This window comes from Mirounga angustirostris, unplaced genomic scaffold (assembly GCF_029215605.1).
Source record: "Mirounga angustirostris isolate CCGP_5_RB_7025 unplaced genomic scaffold, mMirAng1.0.hap1 SCAF_13, whole genome shotgun sequence".
Classification (NCBI taxonomy): domain Eukaryota; kingdom Metazoa; phylum Chordata; class Mammalia; order Carnivora; family Phocidae; genus Mirounga; species Mirounga angustirostris.
In genome coordinates, this window is record NW_026991721.1 from 84,077,456 (window position 1) to 84,102,378 (window position 24,923).

General features: G+C 43.1%; 1 protein-coding gene across 3 annotated transcripts in view; it reads left to right on the forward strand.

Annotated features, from left to right (window-relative positions):
* Positions 1-22,719, forward strand: part of SNX19 (sorting nexin 19) — a 43,520-nt gene extending 20,801 nt beyond the window's left edge. Inside the window, exons 9-11 of one of the 3 annotated variants that reach the window (XM_045894686.2) lie at positions 15,878-16,062; positions 17,289-17,376; positions 18,480-22,719. In XM_045894686.2, the coding sequence (XP_045750642.1) occupies positions 15,878-16,062; positions 17,289-17,376; positions 18,480-18,612 (406 nt within the window). In that variant the 3' untranslated portion in view covers positions 18,613-22,719. Of the gene's footprint in view, positions 1-15,877; positions 16,063-17,288; positions 17,377-18,479 lie in introns of those variants that run through there. The other 2 variants (XM_064577218.1, XM_064577217.1) reach the window with 2 other exon arrangements.
* The last annotated feature ends 2,204 nt before the right edge of the window (positions 22,720-24,923 follow it).

Consider the following 24,923-nt stretch of genomic DNA (forward strand, 5'->3'; position numbering starts at 1 on the left):
TGAGGTATTTAGACCTCAGTACCTTTCTTCAGGTCAAGTTACTGGTACCTCTTGCCCATCTGTAGCTACAAATAGGAACCCAGGACAGTTCTGAAGGACAGTTTCAGTATCCTCAGAGCGGGGACTCTGTCTTATTCATCATTCTGTCATAAGCACCTAATCATATACATGGAAGGCACTTAACAAATTTGGTCGAATGAACATCACATGCCATTCCAATCAAATCAGTCCCTCTCTTTATCACTAGTGAAGTTCTCAGGGATTCCTCAGTCATGCTGGGGGACAAGAAACACCAGTGTAAACTGAGTCTCTGTTATATCCCTCCCCCACAGCTCTTTAAGTGAGCACCTCAAATTCCCAGGGCCATGGTTGAGCCTGAGAAGAGGTTTTTCCTTTGGGCCCTTTAGGCCCTCTCCTATCCTAGCGGCACTCTCCTTTCCAGAAGAACATAGTGTCCTCTCTGCCATGGGCCTCCCACTGTGAGGCCCATCTAAGCTGGCCCTCTCTGGAAGCATGTCCTGCTGTTGTGCTTCTCAGCCTCTTTCCTTCCACACAGGGAAATAAGAATATGGGCTTGGAAGTCAGACAGATCTGAATTCAAATCCTCCTCTGTGTCTTACTATATGTGTGACTTAGAACAAGTCACTTAACCTCCCTCTGCCTCCATTACTCTCCAAATGGGAATAAGAGTGCCCAGCTCATAAAGTTAGTTGGAAGATAAGAGATGATAATGAAAGCCTCTTGACGCATACCTGGCACATAGAAGCTCTCAGTAACTGTGAGTTCTCGTCATCTTTACAAGCTCCATGTTCCATTTCCTTGGGAACTCTAAATTGCTAAGGCAGAGCATATCTGATGTAAAGAATATGTTTACATTTTAATGTGTTTTTTTGGAAAAGTCCTTATAGTGTGCTTGCTTTGGGATCTGTTAGTAGCAAAAGACCCTGGGAGACAGAAATTCTTTTCTGCATCCTTCAAATCCAGGTCCCTTTCTTCATATGATCTTTAACTATGCACTCTTCCGTCCTGCCTTATATACTTAAAGTCTTCCTTGGTCATATCCAGAGCAGAACGTCAGAGTTCCTTCAGAACCAGGGAACTGCCTAATCCAGGTGCTCCTAACCCTCTTCATTTGCTTCCTAGAAAACTAACTTTATGTAGTTCTTGTTATGGTGACCTCTTTACAAATAATTTTTGAAAAGTCTGTGTAAGATTTGATGCCTGTGTGTACTTACTAAGTAGCAGCTGCCGGCTAGCTCTTCAGATCTAATGTCTGACTGTTTCTACTTCAAGGTCCTTTCAGGCTAAGAGAAGAGAGAACCCATATGAATCAATTAGAAATATTGAACAATGTGAAGCTAAATGATGACTGTACACACAGTAAAAAAAAAAATTAGGATTCTTGGGCATAAACATTAGAGAGGCTTTATAGAGGAAAATAAGTGTTTAGAACTAGATGTAAGATAGGTATCATTTAGATAGATTTAATGTAAAGAATATTCCAGACATGAAGCATTTTAAAGAGAGGAGAGGGCATTATTTCTGCTTCTAAATAAAAAGTAACCTTTAAACATATTTTTAATATCTTCATCTAGTTACTCTCTGAGAGAGACAGAGACAGTGTGTATATGTGAGAGAGAGAGTGTTCATGCGCACAGAAGACAGAAAGATCATTTTGTTAAATATGTCTTGGAAAGCACAGCAAGGTATTGCAACTTGGGGAGTTAGAACAGGAATTCTCCCTCTGGGCACAAGGTGGCACTGCAGGTTAAACTATACCCATTTGCCTTCGTTGAGGGAGTATTCATTTTGTAATCACAGGTCCTTGTCTTGGTGGTGATAGTAATGGAAACCATTCCCTGTCTTGTTCCATGATTTAGAAGCTACTTACCTGCCCTCTCCTCCAGGCCAGTGACTTTTAGATGAGCCCAGTTTCTTTTATCTCTTACCCTTCTCCCCTCTCTTCCGATCAGTTTTCAGTGGACACTTGCTTCTTTGAGCAGTATGTACTGCCAGAAGTTGCCCCTTTGAGTGCATTCCACCCCTCAAGGAGTCAGTGCTAGAGCTGATTCATTTGAGAACATTTTGACTCAGAAACCTACAGTAAACCAGAGAGTCTACGGTGATTAAACCAGCTGGACATCCGAAAAAAATCTGCTGGTATTCTCTATAAGCTATTTGAAAAAAATCTTTTGGTATTCCCTCCCTGTAAGATAGTTGGTCCTATACTCAAGGCCTTTTTGGATACCAGAATCCTAGATCTCCATCTCACTGAGGTAGACATTGTCAGTGCTAGATTGCACTGATGTTGGGAATCTTATCCACCTCTTAAATGATTAAGGGTGTTTCTTACTGCTTTCAGCCATGGATGGAGATCATTTGGCTCTTTCCTGTTAACTTGGTGTTGGAGACACAGCCATATGTTAATTCTTGAGGTTCGATCTTTACCTCTGTCTTAATTTTTTATTATTTTTTAAAGATTTTATTTGAGAGAGCGAACAAGCAGGGGCAGGGACAGAGGGAGAGAGAGGGAAGCAGACTCCCCGCTGAGCAGGGAGCCCAATGCAGGACTGGATCCCAGGACCCTGGGATCATGACCTGAGCCTAAGGCAGCCGCTTAACCAACTGAGCCACCCAGGCACCCCTACCTCTGTCTTTAGATATAGATTCACCAAGTGCCCTGTGGAGGAGTAGACCTTATGGTACTAGTGCAGGGAGGGAGTAGGGGTGAACTAGTAGGAAATACACCTTAATCTAGTGCTGATGTAAGTATGGTGCCAGAGATTTTCGTGGGGGGAATTTAGCCTTTCCCCAATAAATACATAATCTGTGTAAACATGGTATGCTTGTTATATAAATGCAGCTTCAAAATAAGTCCCCTTTCTACCTCCTACCCTGTCCCCCTTGTTTTCTAACCATAGGTGGTCGCCCCCAAATCCCTACTAGTATGTGGAGATTGTGGAGTCATCACCACAGCTCTGTTACATATCCTTAGTATCAGGATGGATAACCGTCTTTTTTGGAAAGGTTGTAAAATTCAGGCTATAGATAAGAAACTGGAAACAAATACCTTTGGGTTACCCCTTCTTCCCCAAGGTGCTTCTGTTCATTATAGTTCCTTTTCCCTGTGTTCCTTCCAGTATTTTCCCTGTTTCCTTAACTTTGACATCTGCTTCTGTCTGTCTCTTGTCCTCTTTGAGGCTGGTCTTTTCCAGCTTCCTCTAACCATTTTCACAGCATAATTTGGAACCCTATCATGTGTGCTTATTTAAACCCAGTCCCTAATTCTCTTCCAGATCATGGCTGAGCATACTCTAACCTGTAATCTAGTTAGACGTCGGGAGCCAGTCCCATCATGCTAGAGCACACAGTTACCATCTTTCCATCCTCCACATTTCCCTCCTCCCTCCTCTCCTGCAGTGGTGGGGTTTGCCCAGAGCAGAGCCTGGACAGCTCGCTGTTAGGTAAACTCACCAAGAACAACAGGGGTTTGGTTGTCAAGACAACAATGAAATCCGTGCCTTCTGCCCTCCTTTGTGTCTTGCCTTTCTTTCCAGTGCTCCAGTTCTAAGCATTTCTCTCCCTCTCTCTGCCCTTTGCCCCTCCGTGGACTCAATATTCTTCTGAATGGGTGGCCATTTTAATCAGCCTTCCCCTTCTTCCCCCCGTCTTCGAGCCCTAGGTGCTGAGAAAGAAAGGCTCATGATAGCTGCCTGGTGACTGAGAATGACCCAAGCTTGCTGTTCACACGGGAGTGAGGAAAGACGGGAAAAGAGAGATTTTGGATCCTGCAGTCCAGTCCTTGCAGTTGAAGTTTTACTGTTATATAGGGGTCTTGTTTTAGGAAGAATTCTGGAATATAATCTTCACATTACCCATAATCCCCTGGGGTTTCTCCCTAATCTTCCTAAACATACAGGACAGAAATGGTTCACTGTTCTAATATGTATACCCCTGAGCCTGCCAGGAGGGGAGTCCCTTTTGCAAAAGGGACAATTGAGGCATGAAATGCAAAGCTCACTCAGGATCTTTCTATCATTTCTAGGACCTGGTAGAGTTTTTTAAGAGGACCCAAAGGAGCCTTCAACTCATGCACAAACACGCAAGCACTTTCAAAAATGCTTTCATTTTTCTCATTTGATCTTGATATAACTTTGTGAAGAAGGCAAGGCAAGAATTAGACCATTTTATTAAGAAGGAAGTTCACTCAAGTGGTCAAGCCAGGCTCAAAACTGCGGCTTCCCGGTGTTATTTCCACTCATTACTGCACACTGCCTGTGTGAGGCTCTCTGACCACTCAGTGTGTCTTTTCCCTAGAAGAGTATGAACTAGTTTTATACTCAGTATTGCCTTGAAAAGTGTGGTGACAGAGGAATCTCTTGGGCTTGGAGCAGAAGCGTGGACTGTTCCAGAGACTCTAAGGGGGTTTCTGGTTGTGAGGCAGATGTCCTGCTGCTTTTACATGGATCAAACGTAGAGCACAGACAGCCATCCAAGAAGCATGACTTTGTGCCTAGCTTTCAAGTCCATCAGCTGTGACGTTTCAGAGCTGGATTATGGTGCATTAGCAACATAGTAAGGGGCCGAGAAAAGTTAATCTGAAGGTCTTCAGAGGTACACTAGATTTGTGTAAGAAACTTTCAAATTGGAATCCTAAGGCTATCACAATACTTAAATCTAGAACAAATTTCTAGAGCTCTCCCTTTGCAATTAGTCTCATTTATCCCATGAACACAGAACTTCTCAAATGTGTTCCTCTCCTTCTGAATTTGTTAGAAAGGTAACCTGACCCTTGCTTTTGGTCACTTTTTACCCAAACATTCTGCTATCTTCTTTTCTTCTTACTAGCTTCAAGTAATGGTCTGGAATCAGTTTGATGATGTTCCATCCATCAGGGGCACTTCCCAAAATACAAGTGTGACTCACAGTCCTCATAACCCCTTTGCTTTTGCTTGACTTTCAGTTTCTTCTATCCTCTGGGCCTATTTGCCAGGAAAAGTGACAAAAACATAGACTGCTGGCAGGTGTCTCTCTTCTCTAGGATTTATAGAAAGTGCCAGATACAAAGCATGGCTGACCCACTCCTTTCCTTCTACCTCTCTTACCTTCCAGGGGAATACATAACCAGGTGTGAATTGCATGGATTATTCATGATGAATTCTTAATTCTAGCTCAGCTGACTTACTGCCCAGGATACTTAGCGCATTTACCCTACAGCTGGTTTGTTGGCACACAGTTTAATTTTAATGTTATCTGAAACAAAAGGTTATTAGGAAAGTAAATCTGCCAAATGTTTCTATGAAGACATACAAAATGCCAAATACAAAGGATTTCTAGATTGTACACTATTTTTTAAATCTCTTACTGCCTTCCTCCATAAGCATGAATAATGAAGAGCTTACTATTCTTTTGCTGCTTTAAGTATTGGGATGTTTGCCTTTTGCAAAGCTTATTTTGAGCTGTGCACCATCCTTTAAGACCATTGTTTGTCCCACAGAGCGCATTAATTCCCATAGTAACTAATATTTGTTGATTATCCATTCTGTGCCAGACACGATGTTAAGTGATCAAAATACAGAACAAGACCCCAAATCCCTACCCTAGGAAGTTTAATATCCAGTTGGAGGGGCAATCTTATAAATAAGGAGTTAGAATATAAAGTTGGGATTTTAAAAAGGACTCTATAGGTGATGAATAGAAGGGATGAAGTAATGGACGATGAGAGGCCCAGAGAAAGCTCACAGGAGAGGTGACTTCTGAGACAGGATTGAAAGGATGAAGGGAAGTTGAGAGCAGACATTGGATAACAGAGTATTGGTGGCAGAGCAGTAAACAGCCTGGCAAATTTGTGATACTCAAAGAAGTCAGGTATGATTAGGAATAGAAGATGTGCAACAGGAGGGGCCATATTACCCTGAAGAGGGTGCGGACTCAGAGCGAGCCAGTGAGCCATTCAGAGATCAAGTTTGCCTCCATTTGCAGGGAAGCCTTTTACACAGTGCAAACAGGTGATGACATGACCAACTTTGTAACTAAGAAAATCACTTAAGTAGTTCCCTGGAGGATTAATAGAAGGAGGGAAAGTTAGAACCAAGGAGACAAATTAGGAAAGGGTTGCACCGGTAGAAATGAAAGGTGAGGAGGAATTGCTATAAAAATGGGAAAGGGTAAGAAGTGCCTGAGATGGAGGAGGTAGCATCACCTAGATTTAGTGATTGTTTCAGTAATTCCATGGGGTTGCAGGGGGGTATGTGTATTTGGAACAGGGAAAAGGAGGAACTAAGAGTGATTCTGTTTTCTACCGGGTAGATTGAGATGCATAATTAAGAGGATAATATAGTATCTTTCTGCCCAGCATATCTGACATGTGATTAAAAGTCCATGGCTGCTCATCAAATCAGTACATTATTATCTCCTATTGTGTAAAAATAAATGATGACACATGAGGAAGCAGGGACTGTATTCCTAGTAATTTAGGACTAAGGACCTGGGAGCCCAGATTGCATTTTTTATCTTTTCTTCTGTCTGCAAGTTCTTTTGTCCTTGGAAGAAAAAGGAAAATGCAGAATGTGTAAGCTGGTACAAAGGGAAGGTTTCCACAGTTTCTGTTCTTTGGCACATGATACTCACAAGGCAGATTCCCAACTCAAATAGAGCATAACTCAAGGATGTAGAGAGAATATACATGGCAGAAGACCTGTTAATTCAGTGAAGAGCAAGAAGCCTAAAAAAAGTTTTTTGGTTTTGTTTTTTTTTTAAAGATTTTTATTTATTTTTTAGAGAGCGAGCGAGAGAGAAACAGCATGAAAGGGGAGAGGGTCAGAGGGAGAAGCAGGCTCCCCGCTGAGCCGGGAGCCCGATGTGGGACTCGATCCCAGGACCCTGGGATCATGACCTGAGCCGAAGGCAGACGCTTAACCATCTGAGCCACCCAGGCGCCCGGTTTTGGTTTTTTTTGAGTTAAAGCTAACACTGGATATTATGGAAAACAGCTGACAGGAGAGTGGAGGTGGATGAAAGGTTAATAGAATTCACAGGAGAACAGAACAGAGGATGAGATAAAAAATAATACCATTTTATAGGCCATAATAATGAGTTAACTTAAAATTCTAACACTCAAAGTTATCACTGAGAATTGTGGAATAAGACTGATTCATTCAGTACTTGGTGGCTTATTATATAAAAATGACTGGCACTATTATGGTAAATGCTGAGGAAGATATCAAAATGGTAAGATCCCCTCCCACAAAACCTTAGAATCTTACTCTTTTGGCATTTACATGAAGCTCCACCAATATGTGTGGAGTAAATGGAATAAACAAACACAGAATTCCAGTGAGGAAAGGAAAGAATCAAGATCAGGTGAAACCAGGGTAGTTAACTGATTCTAGAAGTATGCATATATTTTAAAAAGGGGCAGAGGGGAGGACACATACTGAGTAATGCAAAATAGTAGCAATAGAACTAATAAGAATGGTGTCCAGTAAGCTTAAACTCAGAGTTGAAGTTGTGAATAAATGTTAGGAGAAAAGACTTAAAAAAAAAAAAAAAAAAAGCAAAGAAAATACAGGTAAATTTTTTGAAACAGATGCTATAGTATTCACTAGCTACATTGAGAAAACATTTATTCATTTATTCAACAGTGAATTGGTCTGTTTGCTAAGCTGTTTAATTTCTGGGTTTTTTTCTGTCAAGGAAAATGGTTTGACAGGAATTGGAAAGACACAATTAAACTAGAAGACTAAAATAGGAATGCAAATAAGAGAGCACTTAACCTATTTTAAGGCTCCTGTACCTGACCCAGATGAATTGTATTCTACAGAACTAAAAATTTGTATTATCATTGAAGACCTAAGATCATTAAAAAAAAAAAAAATGGCATATAGGATGTGTTGAGTTGGAGATGGACAAATATCTTGCCTTATTAAAAAATGGATACAGGTCGTTAACACTTGACATTTATTTCTAGAAATTTCTGAAGCAGATTATTAAATAGATGTTTTGTGAACATTCTCGGAGAGGGAAATGGCAAGCCCCAGAAATTAGTATGTGTTCAGTGGGAATGCGCCCTGCCTGATTAGCATGGTTTCTTTCTTTCTTTAGCAGAATTATTAAACCATTAAATTAAAGGAATGCATTGGTTATTAAATTGTAGGTGGATTTCAACAAGTTTTTGCCATATTCTCATAACATCCATGTAGACAAAATGGACATACGTGGCCTGGACTATAGTACTTTAAAAAAAAAAAAAAGATTTTATTATTTAGAGAGAGAGCACATGTGTGAGTAGAAGGAGGGGCTGAGGGAGACAGAGAAGTCCAAGCAGACTCCGTACTCATGGGGCTCGCTCTCACAACCCTGAGATCATGACCCTGAGATCATGACCTGCGCCGAAATCAAGAGTCCAACGTTCAACCAAGTGAGCCACCCAGGTGCCCCAATGGACTATATATAGTACTTTTAAGTGATCCATGGTTAGTTGAGTTTCTTTAGCCCAAGAGTATCTGTCTAACAAATGTATGTCATCCTGGAGGGAAATTTCTATAGTGTTAGAGCATTTTTCTTGTTCTTATCCTGGTTAATTTTTTCATCATTAAGTTTGTAAGTAACTGTAACATTAGAGGTATAATTAATACCCTGGATGACAAAAATCAAGATTCAAAAGGTTAGACTAATAGATCAAAACCATTAAGATGGAGTTAATAGAAATATTGTAATTACAATTTAGATTTTTTTTAAAAATTGCACAAGTACAGAAGGGCAAGACCAGGCCTAACAGAGGAGCATGTGATTTTTTGTTAAAGTACATATGTGGAACTAGGGTCCTAGTTGACTGCAAAACTCAGTATGAGTCAGTGCTTTGAAGTGTGTGCCCAAAAAGGCAACACAGTCTTGACTATATTAATAGAAGTATAGTGTATGGATGAAGGAAGGCACTAATCCTCTGCATTCTTTCATTTTTCGCTGGTCAGGGCACATCTGGAGGTTGTGTTTAGTTCTGGGTACTCCATTTTAAGAGAGAATAAAAAGCAGCACACACCCAGGGGATGGCACCAGGATGTGGAATGGTTCATTTCTCTCCTTCATTCTTCAGGACTTTATTGAGTATATTCTGTGTGCTCAACTTTGAGGTTGCCAGAATTGAGATGTGTAGCTTATAAAAGAGACTTAGGGGGAAAATAACAGTTGAATTCAAAAATGCAAAATGTTTATTCTGGAACTCTGCCCATTTTTAATTGGATTATTTAGGGTTTTTTGGTGTTGGGTTGTGTGAGTTCTTTATGTATTTTGGATATTAACCCCTTTTTGGATATATTATTTGCAAATACCTTCTCTCGTTCAGTAGGTAGCCTTGTCGTTTTATTGATGATTTCCTTCTCTGCAAAAGCTTTTTATTTTAGTGTGTTACTAATAGTTTAATTTGCTTTCATTTCCCATGCCTGAGGAGACATATACAGAAAAATGTTTCTATGGCCAATGTGAAAGAAATGACTGCCTATGTTTTCTTCTAGGGTTTTATAGTTTCAGGTCTCACATTTAGGTCTTTGGTACATTTTGAAAGAGATACGACCTAGTAACTTTAGTACTTCCTGTTAACTCCAGAGGGTAGAAGTAAGAACAATGACTAGAAGTTACAACGAGGCGGATTTTGGTTGCCCGTATTTAAGGAGCATCTCTAATAAATTGCAGTTATCCTTTTCAGGAATTAAGCAACTTCCCCAGAGTCACATTCCTAATTGGTGGCAGAGCTAAGATAAAAGCCCAACTTTCTGGATTCATGGACAAGAACCCTTGGCTCTGCCATGATGTTACTCAGGCGACTTCGACTCTGGGAGGAAGTGAGGTAGGGATCACCTGTTTCCTTCCAGTTATGAAGTTGTATGTTCCCATAAGCCTTTTGCTATGCAGTGCTCCTTTTTGGCTCTCTGTTTTCATGTGTCAGTTGGTGAGATTATTGGAATAGATAACCTAAGGTTGAACAGATGATTTCTTTAACTTCCTTCCTCGATTCAGAATGCTTCAGTTCTTAATGCCATATTAGTTTTGTAGCTGTAACTTGTACGTTACTAATCAAAAACAAAAACTGTGGCTAGATATAGAAGTATGGAACTCAGATTCTTAAAGCATGGTGTTTAGGCAGTATGTAGTCTTCCCTCAAGCACATGTTTTAAAGATGTGGATCCATGATTTAAAACATGAAAGCAAAAATCAAAGAAGAAACTGTGTAGACTCTATGAGCCGTTTTAGATTTCACCATAGTTATTGGGAAAAAGAAACAGGGGTTTCTTGCCCTTGAAGTTCATTTCCTCCCCATTCTTCTCCCCCACACAAGGCAGGAAAGTATCGTGACCTAGATACATAGTCAGAGGGCAACAATGCTGAACTTTCTCAGACACAGCTGAGTAACCTGGGCCTGGCCAGTTCTAGGACTGAGAAGGCTAGAGCCGAGAGCTGACAAGGAGGAACTGTCTGTAAACATGAGAAGGGGCCATGGCAGGAAGGCAGAGGCCTAGGAAAGGAATCAGAGGGACGAGAAGTGTTACTTTTATCAGGTGTGAAATTGGCAAAAACAGCTTGTTTAATGGGAAATGCCCTGGATCCACATCATCATCCTCAAGATCGCCTTTCTCTCCACCCTATGCGTTGGGGCTACCGATTTAATGAGCAAATACTCGTAGGACTGTGCTAGGACTATGGGTACAGAACACAATGTTCATGGTTTATGCCATTGTAAACATTTTACAGGGTACTTGGGGGTGGGTGGAGGTGGGGAGTGTTTCCAGGAGGCTAAAAATGTAGCTTGGGCTTTTTCCCCCTTTCTTGGAACTCCTAATTCCTTATACTATGTCACTGTTTTTCTAGCTATTTTTAAACTTCAACCCACAGTAAGAAATACGTTTACATCATGACCCACTGTGACCACATGGTACATGCACGCACACACAAATACACATCCGATAGATACATATAGACATCCATGTATGAAACAGAAGGGTCCCAAAACATGAGATACACGTCCATGTTTTCTCATTTTTCCTACTTAGATGTTGTTAAATGTCACAAACCACGAAGTTGAGCGCGTGGCCACCTCTAATGCTGTTCAGCCCACAATTTGAGAAATAGTGTGCTACAGCCACGAGTATTGAAATGACTGGAAATGGCCCAACACATGGCATCCAATACCCTAGTCTAAGGCAGTGATTCCCAACTGGGGATGATTTTGCCTCTCGGAGGACACACAGCAACGCCTGGAAACATCTTTGATTGTCACCAAAGAGGTACCTGGGAGTGCTGGAATGCTGCTAAACACTTTACAGTGTGCAGGACAGCCCCCCACAACAAGGAATCAGCAGTCCAAAATGTCAGTAGTGCCAAGGTTGGAAAACCCTACTCTAAGGGTAATAAAATGAGTTGACACTTCTAATCTACTGTAAACCTGTCCGGAATGGTAGGAGCTGTAACCTGATCTTCTTTTACTCTCTCTTTTTCTTTGAACTGTATTTGGTACATTAAAGTGATGTGGAAGTGTAATTGCCCTTGGGTTGCCCACAGACGTAGCCGGGTGGATAAAAAGGGTATGAGGAATAAGTCTCTTGTTTTCTTTCATCTGGACTGCACCAGGCATTTTTGTTAGAAGATTGTTACTGCTGTTAGGAATATTTTCTGTGTTATGACTTCGCGGACCTCCCCATTAGACCAACTAATTCAGGGCCCCTTCTCACTTAGCCATAGCAGCTCTTAGGAAGGAAGTGAAGGGACCGTGGCTAATTAGATTAGACATGGTCCCTATAAAGCTTTCTCCCCCTACTCATGAGATTTGATTCTGTTGTTTTGATGGGAAATGACCTTCTGCTAACCTTGAGGTGCCATCTTAAGCCCTAGCATTAAACTGTCTCCTTTTTAGCCACTGCTTCATTCCTCTATCTGTAGTTATTTCAGACCAGGTTCTTGTGAACACGGACTAGACATTCACTCCCAGTGTAGTGGAGAGCCCTAATCTCCACGTCCTCCCTCCTTCCATGTCTGGCATCAAGAGAAGCTCTTGGACATCTCAGTGTCAATCTGCTGTTGCTTTTTTCTCATTTTATTGGCTATTTCTGGGCCCACTAGTAAGGCTGCCTGACAGAACAGACCTGGTTTGGCTTTTTTCCTTCTTCTCCTAATGGGGAAAAAAGGTAGGACGGTAGAAGGAGATAGCTCTGAATCAAATATCAGAACTGGAATAGTAGTAGAAAATAAAACCAATGCTATTTGTGGCTATTCTCTACCGTATTTATTTTAGTGTAGTTATCTCATGAGTATTGAATTACATAACAATAACTTTTGTATTTGGTAAATGAATTCTTATAAATAATTTACAATAAATCAAGGGATGTGTGTGTGTGTGTCCACCTTGAAACTTTAGATTTCTGTGAGCACATAATAGTAAAAAAAAAAAAAAAAAAGATTTCTGTGAGCACATAATAGTAAGGAGTACCAGCAGATTCCAGAAATTTATAGTGGCAAAGCGCCTGTGGTACGTTGGACTTCAGACACATGCATTCCATTCCTTTTGCTTCAAGAGAGCTATAGGGACACAGATTTCTTTTTAACTTTCCCACTTGTAGGTTAAGAATAGAAAGACAACACGTGGAATAGAGAGATGAAGGGAACTAATAAGAAGCTAAGGCGTCAGTCTCTTTTTTAATTTACCAATGTTAATCTCTTCGCCTTCTCTACTCTAACCCAATTTCAGTGAACTGAGCAGGATGAAGGGAGTTAGTAAGGCTAGATAAAGCACTGTGGTGGGATGTGTGGAGCTCCACTCTGGAGAAGGATGATAGAAGAAGAGGAAGGGAAAATGGGGATGGAAGGGGGAGAAGAGCTCATTGGATGAAGAAATCCCTGCCCTCTTCCTTGTCATCAGTTGTTGGTTCTATGCTAGGTGTTAGGCAAGGCAAATAATATGGGAGCCCCAAGTCTGGCCATTTACAACTTTAAAAAGGCATTTTGTGGAATAACAAAAAATGTCTTGGAAATTGTTCTAAAGCTCACAGATTCTTTCTGTTTTGTCTGAGGGGCAGGGCAGTTTGGGTAGTGGAAGTAGTTGGCCCTGGTCGTTTTCTTGGTTTGGGCTGTATCATTTTTTCCTTCCGCTTTGGGATGCTCATCATTTGTGATGAGATAGCATACCTCAGAAGTTCTGTGAGCTAGAACTGCTGCCCTGCCTCTTTTCCACAGGCTGCCTGGGGCTAGGAAATGAAACCTGCCTAACCCCAGATGTCCAGGAGAAAGCCTCTGTGTTCGTGGAGGAGGAAGGGTGGGAGGAACCTGGGCAAGAGGAGAATCCTGAAAAGGGTGAATGTCTAAATCTGCATGGTACCAGTGTGTGTGATTGGCGTCTTTCACCTTTGGGGTATAGAGAAGAGTAAGGGTAACAGAAACCACAGCAGCTCATGGGTAGAAGCCACTTTCTACATTATGTGCCTCTTTTTAGACATGTAGTTTGTTTCATTTCCACCAGTTTTCGCAAGTCTTATATTTTCTTAGGTTTCTTATGTTCCTTACATTCCTGGGACCTACTCTTCTAGGGCCTTCTGTTGATCAGTTCTGTGCCTCAGGATTTATAGTGCTTGACCGTTCCTTTATCAGCAGCTGACATTTACTTGGAGGCTTGAGTTCTGTCTGTCCGTTCTGCATAACTCCCGCAACTTGGCTTGACTCACTGACTCACCCTCATTATCAAAGGGCTTATTTTTACTTTCCCTACTTTGGTTCTTCTTCCCAACATTCCCATTTTAGAGTTTAATAAGCTGTCGTCCTGTAGATTTGTATACATTTATACATTCATGTTTTGCCACATGCTAAAATTTGTTTTGCACCCAGCTGGTGTGCTTGAGTCACCAAGTCACAATGGAAGAGAACAAAGAGGACATCCTTGGCGTGATGCCGCACGGGGGCCTGTTCCTATCCCGTGAATTAACAGTAGTTCACAACGGTCAGTCTCCTCTTTTGTAAGATGCCCAGAAGGTGACTGAAGTACCCAGATTTACTGGTGACTGTTCTGCTCTGAGAAGGATTGAGTGGATGCTGAGGTGCCTCTGAAGAGTGGGGTCACAGGCGTCAGTGGCCCCAGAGGACAAGAATCAGGGCACACTGGCTTATGTGCAAATGCGAATGAGAAACTGAGCTAGAACTAATTCCAGCTGAAGGGTTCTGGTGTAAGGTTCTCCTGACTTTTTGGAGGAGTTCAAGATTTTGGCTTTCAGGTGTTCGCCCCCTCCCTCCAGTCACTCAGATGAGACCCTGGTACACATCCTTCACCTTAGCAGAAGTCACACAAGCATTTATGGCTTGAGATGAAGAACGAGAGTTGGGTCACTTGATCCCCTGCAGAGAATCTGATGAGGGCATCGCATCCACCTCCCTTTGCTGACCCTCTTCTATAAACAGGAACAGAAATTCTTGCTACTGGATCCCTTTCATCAGGCGTCTTAGGCTCCCTGAATGAAAAGCCCTATAAAAAGGAGATGTGGCCCTAATAATAACAAATACGATCCTGATGGCTATTTTGGGCAAGAGCAGCTTTGTGCCGCCCTTGATCTCCATCGGTGTCTGCCATTCCTGCCCTGCCATTACCTTTCAGACTTCCTATTCTTAGAATCCTTTGTGAGCCCTCAGCTTGGGGGATTGCAGCCCCCAAGGCTGGAATGCCTAGCTTGAGAGGAATGCAGACTGTCTGGCAGAGTGGAGGTTAAATAAAGTTTGCCTTGGCAGCCCCCTCTGCTCTTGGATGGGCGACAAGTAACTCGGGTATAGGAGCAATGGCATGGACTGCCATGTGGTGCAGTACCAAACAGAGTAGACATGGTTGATGGTCCGTTCGTTATAGGCGGAGCCCTGCCAGTCTCAGCCCTGCTATGTACTAAAGAGGCCTGGGCAGCCTTGAACCTCAGCTAGTAACCATATCACTCTGAAAACATGCAGGAACAAATAAAGAATGAAAGTGAAAATGCCTTGCAGGAACTGCAGATTTGGTATGTTTGCCCCCTCAGAGTTATTGCCTCATTTATTGAATGTGAGATAAAGGAGGAAATTTTCATTGTCATAAGAACAATTGCTAGTCAGTCAACAAACATTTCTTGAGCACCAAGGCACTGTGGGAAACTTTTTAAAAGTGTAAGACCTAGAATTCTTGTGATGCTTATAATTTAGTTGGAAAAGTAGAGCGGTAAACATATGAGGAAATAATTTATATTCCAAAGTGAAATATGAGTTCCAAACGTGTGCAATAGAACTAAGTGCCAGAGGAGGTCTGAGGGGAGAAAGAGGAGCGCTTCTGGCTAGAATGATCAAGAAGAATTTTGTGGAGGAGGTGGGGCTCAACAGGTCTTGCGAGAATGGCAGACTTCTACTGGAAAGAAGAGGGCCTTGTCAGTGAGAGGACTTTTATGAGCAAAGGACAGATGAAGGGCACTCTCAGAACAGCTCATGGGGACGTGAAGAGCAGCTGGGTATGGACAGGGTGGCAAAGCAGAAGGATTTGTGTAAAATCACCAAACCCTTAACTCTGAAGGCTATGTGTGCACATTGCTGAGAGGACAGTGCTTCCCACCAGAGGATAGTTGGCAAGCTCCAGTCCCGCCCAGAGACAGGGGCCCTTCTAGTGCTCTGTTTTGTGAAACCCCTGATACAACATGGAGCTCCTAGTAGACAGTAAATAACAAATTATTATTATTACTCATCTTCAAATTCTCTGGTCCCAAGTTGTCGAATTGGCTTGATGTCACTTGTGAGAGTTGGCACTCCCTTTGCTTTGCCCTGTTCTGATTGCTCACCTGCCTTGCCACAGTCTTGCCTTCAGATTTATCTGACCTTCTCCTCTCTTCCACCACAGGTGGCTAGAGGTACAGGTGGCTAATCTAACATGTCCACAGCGCTGGGTGCAGTACCTCCGACTTCTTCAGGAGTCCATCTGGCCTGGTGGTATTTTACCGAAGTGTCCACGGCCTGTGAGGACCCAGGAGCAGAAAGTGGCTGCTGAAAAACAGGCCTTGCAGAGCCTCATGGGAATCTTGCCAGGTAATTGGACAATGAGATTGGTTATACTGATAATTATTCCTTTCCCATCCTGCTTTGCCACCATTACCCCACACCCCTCAAAAACCTGGACTCAAAAACCTGTCGACCCACCATTTCTCAGGCTAATAGGTAAATGATCAGAGCTGTGATTCTTTTACCCCTCATTCAAGTGACGCTGAGGGAATGGAAAGGATCCCTATGACCACACCATAAATAGTAGGTGAGAATCCTACAGATACTTGGAGTAATAACAGCTCTGCCTACACCACAGAGGCAGGTCTCAGAACTCTTCCCACCAGAGGAAGATTTCAGGTTCTCTGCCAACTCATGGTATTTGGACCAGGAAGAAAATGATATGTCCCACAGAAGTTCAGCCTTGATAAATTGGGGTCATTGAATAAGGTATATCATCCTTAGCAGTAGATAAAAACAAACTCTGAAGAGCATTTTTTTTTTCTTTACTTTCTATACATTTTTAGAAGGTAGGGAAGGCAGTTTGTTACCTGTGGCTGTGCTGTAGTAATGAGGGTACAGCAGTGAACTGTTAGCTCTTAGGACAACGTTATATACTCTCTGTTTTCTATTGTATTTATTTTTTTATTTAAATTTAACTAATTAACATATAGTGTATTATTAGTTTCAAATGTGGAATTCAGTGAGTCATCAGTTGCATAGAACACCCAGTGCTCATTACATCCCGTGCCCTCCTTAATGCCCATCAGACAGTTGCCCCATCCCCCCACCCCCCAAGCAACTCTCAGTTTGTTTCCTGTGATTAAGAGTCTCTTATGGTTTGTCTCACTCTCTAATTTCGTCTTGTTTTGTTTTTCCCTCCCTTCCCATATGCTCCTCTGTTTAGTTTCTTAAATTCTACATATGAGTGAGATCATATGATAATTGTTTTTTTCTGATTGGCTTATTTCACTTAGCATAATACCCTCTAGTTCCTTATATACTCTTATCAACCCCCGTTCTCCACCCTAAACTGTTACATCAGATGTACCTGCAGTGACAGGTTACAGAATTATTTCCTCAGGTCCATTCTTATTTAAACACTTAAGAAACATTTTTCTTAGCTTTTCCCTGTTTTAGTTTGGCTATGTGGTTCAGAAGTTTGCCAGAAATACCCAATTTGGACAAAGATAGCAGATACCACAAGATAATCTCCTTAGAATCTAAGGCTTCAGTGGTAACACTGCAACCACATGCTTATTTTTCCTCTTCAGATATTGTGGTAGAAATCCTTGGGGTGAACAGATGCCGGCTGAGCTGGAGTCTCGTCTTGGAGTCACTACGGCAACCCCTCATCAACAGGTAGGCTGAAAGGCATGTACGCAGCATCTCCACAGCTGAAGCTGTCTCTGGTCTCAGAGGTGTCCACGGTTTCTAAGTGAGCAGCGCACACTGAGACGAATGGAACTGCAGTCTTTCTCTGCCCTGGGCCCTGACTGCAGAGTGTGATGCCCGGGTCCGCACACACGAAGGAAAACCCACACTGCCTGCTTCTGAGCAGGTTCTCATGCAGCAGTGAGCCGGTGTTGGGCCCGCCACTGTTGGCATGTGGAAGAACTCGATGCAGGCCCCCATGTGAGCTACTGAAAACGTCCTGTCACCCTCCAGGCTTATTCAGTGCGCTTAACACTTCTTTCAACATGTGCCAGCCCCTGTGAACACTGTATACCACTGTGTATACCTGGCCTGTATACCACAGGCTGGATAATGATTTTCAGCTCAACATTCAAGGCCTCACAGCAAAGCTGATTTAGCGTTAGAATCAGGAATTGTCTTTGTTTAATAGGAAGGACACAAGATAATGAGGTTGAGCTCTGATAAAAGGACTGGAAATAACTGAGTGAACACCACTAGAATAATCCAGAGGAAGTAGGTATTTCCCTGGCTGGTACCTTGGGATACAGTGCTTCTGAAAAGTATTCAGGACTTGCAGTCCTTTCTCAAACCCTGTCCCGAAGCAGACTGTATCTATTCACCATCACTACCCAAGGGTGCTGGCTTTTGCTTCACTGCCTGTCACCTGTGGATCTGTGATGATTAATTACGAGAAACAGCCATAGTCAGAAGCTCTGAAAATTCTTAGTAAGTTGATATCACAGGGATTTTTTCCCTCCCTCACAGTTCTTCAGGGCAGTGCTGATGTGCTAAGGTAGCTATATAAATAAATGTAGAATTTCCTAAAATCTAGTCTCAAGTTCTATTTGCACCTTTATTGGGGTCATAACCTTTAGTCACCAAACTTTTATTTCATGGCAGAGCCTTCATCTGGCTACTGAAATTTAGAGTTCACTAAGGATATCAGTAATGGGCAAGGAGGGGAAGGGAAAATAAATGTCATAAACAGGATCTGGTGTCTGTTGACTAAGCCAGACCCTCCTCTAAGTTGTTTTGTCCATTTGTTTCAGGCACTTGATTTACTGCCTTTGGGACATCATCCTGGAATTCTTGGATCTCAGTGCCTCCGTTGAGGAGTCTGCCGTAACCACCTCTGCCTCAGATACCCCAGGCAACCCCAAGAGAATGGGTGTCTCCCCTTAGCCATAGGTTATTCACCCATTCTTTGAAGGCTGGGAAAGGAGAGTTGCTCTGCCACCCTGCGACCAGTCAGGAACCTGTGCCCTCTGCAGCTGAACTGTAGCTCAGAAGACCTCGGGTCCCAGGGGCACAGTTCTCCCCCAGCTCTACTCCACAGAGCAGGCGACCTAGCAGATGATGGGGGAAATATGTACCAATCATATGCATATCCATTTCCATACTTTTTCTGTGGTGTTTGGATTGTTGCTGGTGGGTAGATCCTGGAAAAGGAATCTGTAAGGTAGAAGAATGAGCCCCTTTTGCCTCTCCTTTGCCCTCCTCCCTAAGATTGTTTGCCAGGAGCCTGGTCCTGTGCATACATGTTCCTAATCCTCCAACACACAAGCTGTAGATAGACCAAGTGAAAACTGATAGCCAGATCTCTTGGAGGAGCAGACAATTTTCTAGAGCTCTCTGTTCCCACCAGGAAACTGCAGATTCATTCAGGACCACTCTTGAAAGCCAGACCCCCCACGTTCTGTCTAGTTTCCCAACAATTCCAGAAGAAGGAAGGAAAACATTTCTCAAGGGACTTTTTGTTGATTGACTATTTTCCAACACATCAGCCCTATGGAGGATGTCACTGAAGGCTGCTTCCCTGGGTGGCTACACTTTTTCTGTGCAGAAGACTTCAAAGCAGATTGCCAAAGCTTCTTGGTAGATCCACCCCACTCTCCACACCCTTTCCTGAAAGAGAGTTGCATCACAGATTTTATTTATTCGCTTTCCTCCTAACCCTTCTCCAAGAGCAGTTGAGTTTGGGTCTTTATGACCTTCCCTCTATCTCCCTTCAGAATCGCATGGCGGATTGCTTATTCAGCCCAGTGCTTCCAAAGGGAATGGAGACGCTTGCTCCGTGGCTGGGAATGCCCAAAGAGTAGGAAACCCAGGGGGCTGTGGGGCTTCTCTCTTCACAAGTCTCCAGCAGGGGACTTTTAAACTGAACCAATAATATTAGCAAACCTGCAGGGAATTGATTACCCACAAAAAGCTTTTTACTTCCTGTTCTTTAAGGATCTAATGAGTCTTTAAGAACACTTGAAGATGAAGGCGAAGGTGCTATATCAGGCTGTAGTGTCTTAGAAGAATAGAACAATTAGGAGAACTTGTTGGTAGGAAAGGAGGCAGACAGTGTTGACAAGGGAAGTCCTATACATTAAATGCATGTGAGTAGCTGACAGAAAAGGTTTAAGGAGGTCATGGGAGACCCTTGCCTTGTGCCCCTCATCCCGTTAGCTTTGCACCTGCCTATTAGTGCCCTTCTGTCACTGAATTATGGATCCTCCCATTTGAAGGGGGATCTTGGACTTAGACTGGACTTAGACTGATGAGCATGGGATGGGTCTAGAATGGGCATCAGGTTCTCAGACTCTGATGTAGATGATGTGCACACAAAGTGGTTTATGGGAGAAAGTTGTGCAGTCTTACACTTTTTATACTCCTCTGGAGGCTTTTACCCATAAAATGTGTTATGCTATGATTGGAAGGCTTTAGGTAGGCGATTACTGCCTAAGGACAAGATGAATGAGATCATGTCTCATGGTACCTTCTAGCCTTAAAATATGATTTTTACAGCGACTTTATGGCTTCAGAGCTTCTCCCACCCCGGACATTCACAGGCAGAAGGAGCGCAGCATTTCTAGCTTTAGTAAGTATTTGCAGGAGTGTGGGACTGCAGGGAATCCAGCCTCACTTACTGAAGCCGATCCTTCACCTTTTTCAGCTCGGGCCAGGATGCTCTTCAGGATAGATGCAGTAGCCAGCTCATTTCCACTACCCTTCTCTTCTGATACTTTACCCTCATATGTACTTAGCCACCTACATTGCTTTGAATCTCTGCTATTAGGGCTCAGATGTCACACAGAGCCAGTACGTAAACTGACGCACCATAAAATCCCCGTGGCTATAAATTCTGAGCAATTTTTTGACACTTCCAACCCAAAGAAAACTTCTTATATTTCATGTTGCATAAGAGATGCCACCTCTGTGGTCTGTGCCCCAAAACATAATCTGTCCTCAGGCCTTCCTCCTGTCTAGAAGGGAAATCATGGATATCACCAAGGAAATAGTCAAGTTTGGGTAGCAGGCACAGACAACAAGGGAGATCAGCACTTGGGAGAGAGCCACAGGTATTAAGAAAAGATGCTCCCAGCTGAGAAGTGATAAAAGGCAATGAAGAATAGGGCCTGCACTAACCCAGAATGTTCGTGATTTTTCTTTGGCCCTACCCAGCACATTCATTTCCAGTTGCTACTCTTTTCTTTGTTTATAGCACCCAACAACAGTTGTTAGGTCCTAGGTGGAGTAAAAATATGTGTATATGGTTATATGAGTCAGGATGCTTTGGACTGAAGGAAAACTCAAAGGGAATTTTGTTTTCTTCCAAAAATGAGTACCTGAGTAGGTAAGCCCCAGGGGCGGATGGATTCAGCAACTCCGACCTCATAAAGGGCCCAGATTCTTCCCATCTTTCCCCTCTGCTGTTGTAAACATGCTTGTGTAAACATGCTTGTCCGGTTCTCAGACTGCCTACCTGGTTGCTGCAGTTCGGAGCATCACATTCATATGTAACAGTATGAAAGAACAGAGTCATCTCTTCCATGTTTTCTTTTAAAGAATGAGGAAACCTTTTTCCAGAAACCCTTCAAGAATGCTCTTCTCATGACTCATTGGCCAGAACTGTGCATCCCTAAGCCAATCTATTGAAAATGGCATTACCTGGTTGGCTTGCACTAGTATTTACCCCCTTCCCCCACAGAGAGGAGGTCACGCTCCAGGAAAGTTAGATACCTAAAAAAATTAGATGTTAGCAAGGAAGAAGCAGAGGATGGGTGTTAATAGACAATGTCTGTTACATCATCTGTACAACATCAACAGATCCCCCATGGTACTCTAAAAATACCTGGAATCGGCTAAGAACATTTGCTGAAGGCACCACATGAAGCACTTCACCTGGAGTAACTCATTTAACCCATACACAGCCCTGTAAGGTAGGTTCTATTATCTATCCCCATTTCATAGATGAGGAACACAAGGCACAGAGAGATTGTGAGTTGCCCACAGTCACTTGCAAAGAAATGGCAGAGCCTGGATACAAATCTTGCCAGTCTACCCTCAAGCCTACATGCATAATAACCATTATACTAGTCTGTGTTTCTTCTCAGAATAAGATCAGGTTCTCATTTTTAAGGAGCTCACGATCTAGTGCAGAAGTTCGCAGACTTTTTTGGTAAAGGGGCAGAGAATAAATAGTCCAGGCTTGGCCATATGGTGGTGGTCTCTGTTGCAACTCAGCTCTTCCATTGTAGCATGAAAGCAGTCATAGACAATACATAGATCAATGACTGTGGCTGTGTTCCAACAAAACTGTGTTTGCAGAAACCGGCAGCTGACCAGATTTAGCCCATGAGTTGTTTGCAGGCCTCTTTCTAAGGAGTTAGAACAGTGCTTTTCAAACTTTAGTGTACATGTGATTTACCTGGGACCGTGGTAAAGTATATGCTGCATTTCTAACAAGCTCCCAGATGTATGCCAATGAGAATACAGATCTTCAACCACACCTTGAGTATCAAGGGGTTAAAACATAGACAACTCTCAAGTGTGATTAATACACTATTAAATATATAGGAAGGGCACTTCATTGAGAGTAGAGGGCCATGGAAAGCCTGAGGTGATAATATGTGAATTGACTCCTGGAAGATTCATGAGAATTAACCAGTAAAAACATGGGGAGGGTGTCCAGAGAAACAGTGAACAATGTGTGCAAAGACAGAGTCGCCACAGAAAGACAAATACTGTATGATTCCACATATCTGAAGTACCTAGCATGGTCAACCTCACAGAAACAGTAGAAATGTGGTTGTTGGGAATTAGGGGAATGGGGAGCATGTAATGGGTACCGAGTTTTCAATTTTGCCAAATGAAAACAGATTCCTGTTTTATCAACCGTGTAAGTAGACGTGACACTCCAGAGCTGTACACTGAAAATAGTTAAGATGGCGAATTGTAGATTCTGTTTATTGTACTACAATCAAGACATGTAAAATGAATAAAAGCTGTGGAGAACTACAAGGCACAGGCTGCAGGGAAGGAGGGGCAAGGGCCGGGAGAGGGGCCTGTCTGGGGCGGCGTGCTAAGGAAGCTGGCACTGTTCTTCCTCTCCGCAGTGGGGAATTGTTGAGGAACCTTCCTGAAGAGTATTTTTCATTGAAGTTAACAGTGCCTGCTTATGGGAAACATGGGAGTTCGATTGCACATGTAAACAGCCGTTGGATTTGACACCTGTCTCAGTCACTTTCTGATCCCCCCCACCTTAATTTCTTCAAGTCTGTTCCCATTGTTTCTTAAATATGAGATGGCTTCAGCGTCTATAGAGTATAATGAGCTGGAAGCAATAACAGCCTGATTGAAACCCTAGTTCTGCCACTTAATCAGCTGTGAGGAAGTGGTCAGGTAACTTAGCTTCATTGGGACTTAACATTTCTCTCTTAGAAAAAGGGACAAATATATTACGACCGTTTTGAGAAGTGAATCGTAAGAACAAGCTTTATAAAATAGCAAGTGCTATGCTATAAAAATGTCCATGGCAGCATTCTCCTGCCGTTCTGGAGATGCCTTGCTTCAGGAACCATGCAGCTGAGCTGTCCTCTGGCGAGCCCCGGTTGCCCAGCCCTCTCAGAACCTGCTGTTTGTCTTGGTCTTCCTTTGCACTGGAGCAATATGTGTTCTCCCAGGAGGAGGAAAGGAAGGTTGCCAACCCTGCTGGATACAGGTGGGAATGCGAACCAACCAGGGGAGGAAAGGAAACCATGATGCTCTTGTAGCCCAAGGCCCGACTGGGCGAGCTCTTCCCTAACTTGGCATCTCCGTTTCCTTTCCACCGAGAGCGCCAGAACTCACTGGGCAGTAGCTGCCTGCACTGGGTCTGTGGGCAGGAGAGGGAAACCGCTGCAGGGTGCACTTCCGCTCACAAGCCTCCATCACTCCTCTGTGGCGTAAGGCACGAGAGCGGCTGCTTCGCACAGAACCGTTTCTCAGAAAAGAGCCAGTGAGGGGAGACCACCGAGTCACTTCCGTGTCCTGACTCGCCCGGTATTTCTTACACAAGGACGTCCCTGGCTCGTTTTAAAAAGAAAGACAAAACCCCAGAAGAATGGGTCAAGCAAGTGAAAATCATCAGAGCCCGTTGCCTGCTGTGACCCAACAGCAACAGGGTTTGAAGCCAAGGCAGCACTGAAGTGGTGGAGGAAATGTGGGCACCACAGCCTCCTGGGCAGATACGCTGTGCAATTCTCAGACTTGCTGAGCCTTCTTGCCGCCTCCCTACACCTCTCACCTGTCTCTGGCCTGAAAGTACATTTGAACTCTGCTTTCTTGGAAGCGCAAACAAGCATGTGACAGAATCCCGAGAACTCCTGTCTCTGATGTCTCTTCCACATGACAAAAGCTGGTTTCTCTCCACATCTTGACTCTTCAAACCTCACCTACAAGTGCTTCAGTAGAAGTCACCACCACCCTGTTGCTGAGATGTGGAAGTTTGGGAGGGAAAAAAAAAAATGAAAGGGGAAAAAATAATAGTATCAAAATCCAAACTTAGAAAACATTTCTTGAAGTGACATTATCTACTCCTTTCAACTCAAAATAGGCCACTTTGTCCCCAGAGTTTTGTTTAGGAAATGCAAGCTAATTTTAATATTAGGGTGTTGTAATGATTAAGAAGGTTAAGTCTGTGTCCTATATCTAAATCCATACTTTGGCTCCTCTCCCCGCCCCCCGCCCCCGCCGGTCACTGTTGCAGCCTGTTACAAGCAGTGGAGAGCTGGCTATAATTACTTTCAGACACTTGGCGTTAATCAATGAGGGAAAAGGCCAAGTTAGATAAACCGAAAGTCTGTGACTGCAGAGAAAGGCTCTAGTATGTCTGCAGAAGCCGAGACTTCGCTGTTCTGGGTTGAATTGGATTTAGTGACCTTCAGGCTCAGGTCATCGGCCCTTCGCCTGTGCTCCTTAGAGAATCATCCTGCCCCAGTAGCAATGGAAAGATTAACAAAGATTTAGCAAAATATCTGCATTTCGTATCTTGCCTTTAGGGAGGATTGACCTTACTAAGAAAAAAAAAAAAAGCCCTTTTGGAGTTTACATTCTTTACCTGTACTAACATGGAATCCAAATTCAAAGAATGGCAAGCCAGTTCCTTTCCAGTTTTGTGTCCTTGTGTCAAAAGTTTGCCTGTAAATGCAAATAATTCAAGAATGCTGAGGGCACCTTTCATTAAG